We start from the raw sequence: 4,729 nt of genomic DNA, 5'->3' as shown, positions 1-4,729 counted from the left end.
ATTTCGTACTCCCTTGTTCCTTATTTATTTTACCTTTTTTTAAATGTATGGTATATAAACATCCTGAAATGTCGACGGGTCAAACCACCACTTATTCGTGGATCCCATCCTAAATAAGTGTACATCTAACCTTAGTGTTGAGCCAAAGTTTTTCTATAAGAAAATAGTAGCAACATCATGGTCAAAAAGTATTACTTTCTCCGATCCAAATTAATTAACTTAACTTTATCTAGATATGCATGTATCTAGAGTTAAAACATATCTAGATACATAATAATTTAAATTGGAGAGAGCAACATATATGATATCAAATTTGTTCATTATGAAACTACATTTAAAATGGATCTAAAAAACATTTTTTGGGTAATATAAAAAAACTTGACTCAAAGACAAAAAATAAAGTACTTCCAAAAAACCTTATTTATGGACAGATGATGCAACTGGCAGGTCAACGAAAGTTTGTATATGCATATTTCGCGAGAGGTTGATTGTTTCGAGAAGGAACGACGGGGAGACGTGGAGTGACATCTGTCCAGTTTGGTGCAAATATTGATGGATCCCACCGCACTTGAGCGACTCAAACTTCACTTCTGCTGCTCCACTCCCCAACACAGCAAGACACGCGTGCGTGCCCGAGAAACCTCGCAGAGCCAGCCATGACGACGCCGACTCCAGCTCGCATTCCCACCTCGCCCGCGTCCACGGCGGCGACCGGCCGTGGCTCCCTCCTCTTCCGTCGCCCTTTCGTCGCCGGCAGGCCCGGCGGCCGACCGGCGACCGCGCTCTTCGCCCGGACGCCGGCGGCGGCGGAGCTGGTGGAGCGGTCGGTGAACACCATCCGGTTCCTGGCCGTGGACGCCGTGGAGAAGGCCAACTCCGGCCACCCGGGCCTCCCCATGGGCTGCGCTCCCCTGGGCCACGTCCTCTTCGACGAGTTCCTCCGCTTCAACCCCACGAACCCAGGCTGGTTCGACCGCGACCGCTTCGTGCTCTCCGCCGGACACGGCTGCATCCTCCACTACGCGCTGCTCCACCTCGCAGGATACCAAGGCGTCACGGTGAGCTACAAATTTAACTTTTTCAGTTGATTTTCGGTTGGAGTCACATACCATGTATGTTTCGTTTCCATAAACCGTTCTTGCATATGTCGATTCGTCACAACTCTGCATTTCTGCTAGTATGTTAAACTCTGTTCGGAACATTAAAATGATCTTTGAAGACCATTGGATGCTAATTTCAGTTAGCTGGGAGCGATTTCTATTGGGTGGGCATGTTGGAAAACTGACTGATTGGTGGTTCATTTTGCATCTATCTGAACTCTGAAGCTAGTCCCCTGTCAAATTTATGTACGGAGTAGTACTTTCTAAGTTTCGCTATTAGCTTGATCAAGTGTTGGCAGTCCGAAGTACTAGTTCCCGTGCCATCAAATGATGATAGAAAACAATATAATAAATAGCACCATATTGTTTATTTGCACTATTAATATTCGTCTCTAGGGGGCTGCATATATATATGAAATAATTGGAAAAGAATGAAGTAAACTAGATCCTACATGGTTTGCAAAATTAGGGTAGTTGAAGCAACAAATGAAACTTCAAAGTAGATTTCTATTTCATAATGATTGAACAAACATGTAAGCTAGGGAGTTGAATTATGGCACCAGGCCTTATTCATTTTTCTCCATTTCATATCTATCCCATACATGGCAGGTGGCTCACCAGGGATTTGAATCTATGCTATTTATATAGACATGTTTGTTGTTACAGATGGATGATCTGAAAGCTTTCCGGCAGTGGGGAAGCAGAACTCCTGGCCATCCAGAAAATTTTGAAACAGATGGCATTGAAGTCACAACTGGTTTGCCTCTTGTACACTTAGTAACATTCTAGATCATGTTTACTTTCTTCTATTTTTCTGTGCAAAAAAATTATGCTTGGTGAACTGTTCACATGTTGTGCAGGTCCTCTTGGGCAGGGCTTTGCAAACTCTGTTGGACTAGCGCTTGCGGAGAAACATCTGGCTGCTCGTTTCAACAAGCCTGATTTCGCCATCGTAGACCATTACACGTAAACAATATTTATTTGCTTGACCAAATGTAATTAACTAATTACCATCCTGATGTGCACAGGTGAGGGTTAATACGATTTTTTTTCTTGATGGTCTTAGGTATGTCATACTTGGGGATGGTTGCCAAATGGAAGGTGTTGCGAATGAGGCAGCCTCCCTTGCTGGTCATTGGGGTCTCGGAAAATTGATTGCCTTCTATGATGATAATCATATATCAATAGATGGTAGTACAGATATTGCTTTCACTGAAGATGTGCTTGCTCGATATGAGGCCCTAGGATGGCATACTATCTGGGTGAAGAATGGAAACACTGGTTATGATGACATCCGTGCAGCTATAAAAGAAGCAAAGGAAGTTAAAGATAAGCCAACTCTTATCAAGGTGAGCAAATGGACAGTAATATTTGTTTTGTTTGTCAGTTCAATACAGGTTTATCAGACAACAGCCAACAGGAACTTTTTTGTATATGTAGGTGACTACTACAATTGGTTATGGGTCTCCTAACAAGGCAAGCACCCACAGTGTCCATGGCAGCGCTCTAGGTTCCAAAGAAGTTGAGGCAACCAGGAAAAATCTTCTCTGGCCGCATGAGCCGTTCCATGTCCCTGATGAGGTGAAAAGGTACATTGTAGTTCAAGGTGAACCTAACCTGTAGAGATTTGTAATCTCAAATAGATAACTCTGTTAGAAATTCAAACTAGTACTCCCTCCGATCCATAATAAGTGTCGTGATTTTAGTTCAAAATTGAACTAAAACCATGGCACTTATTATCGATTGGAGGGAGTAGTTCTTTTTTTTGGAGTTCTTCTGGATGTTCCATGCTTCATACAGTCTTGACATGGTTTTTATTTCTGATGCTGTTTAAATGGTACATATATATCTTATATGGCAATGGTGTGTGTTGTTAGGAAATGGCCTTGGCATGATAGCATATTACTTTTATTGGAGAATGCCAACTCAAATTCTCTGTTCTGAACCTTGCTGGAAACAATTCTGCAGTGGAGACTTAACTTAAACTAAGGCTCTTAATTTCATGTTCGGAAATAGGACATATTAATACAATATTGAACTTTGTTTGTTCTGCACTAAAGTTTAATTATGTAAATAATCCTTACAGTCATTGGCGTCACCATCTTGATGAGGGTGCTTCTCTTGAAGCTGAATGGAATGCAAAGTTTGCAGAATATGAAAAGAAATACCAACAGGAGGCCGCTGAGCTAAATAGCATAATTTCAGGGGAACTGCCCTCTGAGTGGGATAAGGCCCTTCCAGTAAGTTCTCATCTGAACCTACAAAAAATGGGTTTCTTTATAATATTAAATGAAGTGTCAGAATTATATATGTTCGAGATATTGCGAAAAATTCTGACGTCTCTTTGTTTGTTTTGCAGACCTATACTCCTGAAAGCCCTGCTGATGCTACTAGGAACTTATCTCAACAGTGCTTAAATGCTCTTGCCAAAGTAATACCTGGATTTCTTGGCGGCAGTGCTGATCTTGCATCATCAAACATGACATTGCTAAAGATGTTTGGTGATTTCCAAAAAGACACTCCTGAAGAGAGAAACATCCGTTTTGGTGTTAGAGAGCATGCAATGGGTGCCATTTGTAATGCCATTGCCCTACATAGCCCTGGCCTAATACCTTACTGTTCAACATTCTTCGTGTTCACAGACTACATGAGAGCTCCTATTCGTCTTTCGGCATTATGTGGATCAGGAGTGATCTATGTGATGACTCATGATTCCATTGGACTTGGAGAAGATGGGCCAACCCATCAGCCAGTTGAGCAGTTGTTCAGTCTCCGAGCAATGCCAAATATATTAGTGCTCCGACCTGCTGATGGTACTGAGACCTCGGGGGCTTACAGGCTTGCAGTTATTAACAGGCAAAGGCCCTCTGTCCTTGCACTCTCTCGGCAGAAACTCCCGCAGCTGGAGGGCACATCAGTTGAAGGCACCGCCAAGGGAGGATATGTTATTTCTGATAACTCTCTGGGCAACAAACCAGAGCTCATCCTCATTGGCACAGGTTCCGAGCTTGAGATCGCAGCAAAAGCTGCAGATGAGCTGAGGAAGGAGGGGAAATGTGTCCGGGTTGTCTCACTTATTTGTTGGGAATTATTTGAGGAGCAGTCTGAGGAATACAAGGAAAGTGTCCTCCCTCGTGATGTCAGTTCTAGGATTAGTATCGAGGCTGGTGTTACATTGGGATGGGAGAAGTATGTCGGACAAAAAGGAAAAGCCATTGGCATTGACCGTTTCGGTTCAAGTGCTCCTGCTGGAAAAATATACAAAGAGCTTGGTTTGACGGTAGAAAATGTCATTGCAACAGCCAAATCACTATAAAGGGTCAGTCACGTCGCCATATGAAGGTTTGTTCCTGTATCCTGCCATATCTTAATAAAGCAGCATTTTCTCAAGTTCTGCAGTATATAGGAAACTTAATGAGCTGTAAATAGTGCAATGTCCGCCTAAGAAACATTTGTTTGTTTCCAATAGTTATGTGGATGCCATTGTATTATTGCGACTTGTGTTGAATTACTGTCGCATGGCAAATAAAATGTCGATAACATTATCGTAAGTGAATTTATGGAGAATTTTATTCGAGCAATTGATACATATATATTTCTAGCGAATAAAAAGCTTCTTTTACCTCGTT

General features: G+C 42.4%; 1 protein-coding gene across 1 annotated transcript; it reads left to right on the top strand.

Moving 5' to 3' along the window:
- Positions 1-656: 656 nt before the first annotated feature.
- On the top strand, positions 657-4,428 carry LOC124699583 (transketolase, chloroplastic-like). Its single transcript, XM_047231860.1, has 7 exons — positions 657-1,058; positions 1,767-1,857; positions 1,961-2,066; positions 2,167-2,449; positions 2,541-2,689; positions 3,187-3,340; positions 3,460-4,428. The coding sequence occupies exons 1-7, from the start codon at positions 657-659 to the stop codon at positions 4,414-4,416; spliced, it is 2,142 nt and encodes a 713-aa protein (XP_047087816.1). The 3' UTR covers positions 4,417-4,428.
- Positions 4,429-4,729: the final 301 nt, after the last annotated feature.

Source organism: Lolium rigidum, chromosome 3, assembly GCF_022539505.1.
Source record: "Lolium rigidum isolate FL_2022 chromosome 3, APGP_CSIRO_Lrig_0.1, whole genome shotgun sequence".
Classification (NCBI taxonomy): Eukaryota; Viridiplantae; Streptophyta; class Magnoliopsida; order Poales; family Poaceae; genus Lolium; species Lolium rigidum.
The sequence above is the reverse complement of the archived record's forward strand: the minus strand, read 5'-3'. Positions and strand labels throughout refer to the sequence as shown.

Excerpts from the sequence above, each read along its gene's own strand:
- LOC124699583 (XM_047231860.1), top strand. The coding sequence starts at position 657 with ATGACGACGCCGACTCCAGCTCGCATTCCCACCTCGCCCGCGTCCACG. Across the intron at positions 1,059-1,766 it reads CAGGATACCAAGGCGTCACG|ATGGATGATCTGAAAGCTTT; the intron begins GTGAGCTACAAA and ends TTGTTGTTACAG. Across the intron at positions 3,341-3,459 it reads AGTGGGATAAGGCCCTTCCA|ACCTATACTCCTGAAAGCCC; the intron begins GTAAGTTCTCAT and ends TTTGTTTTGCAG.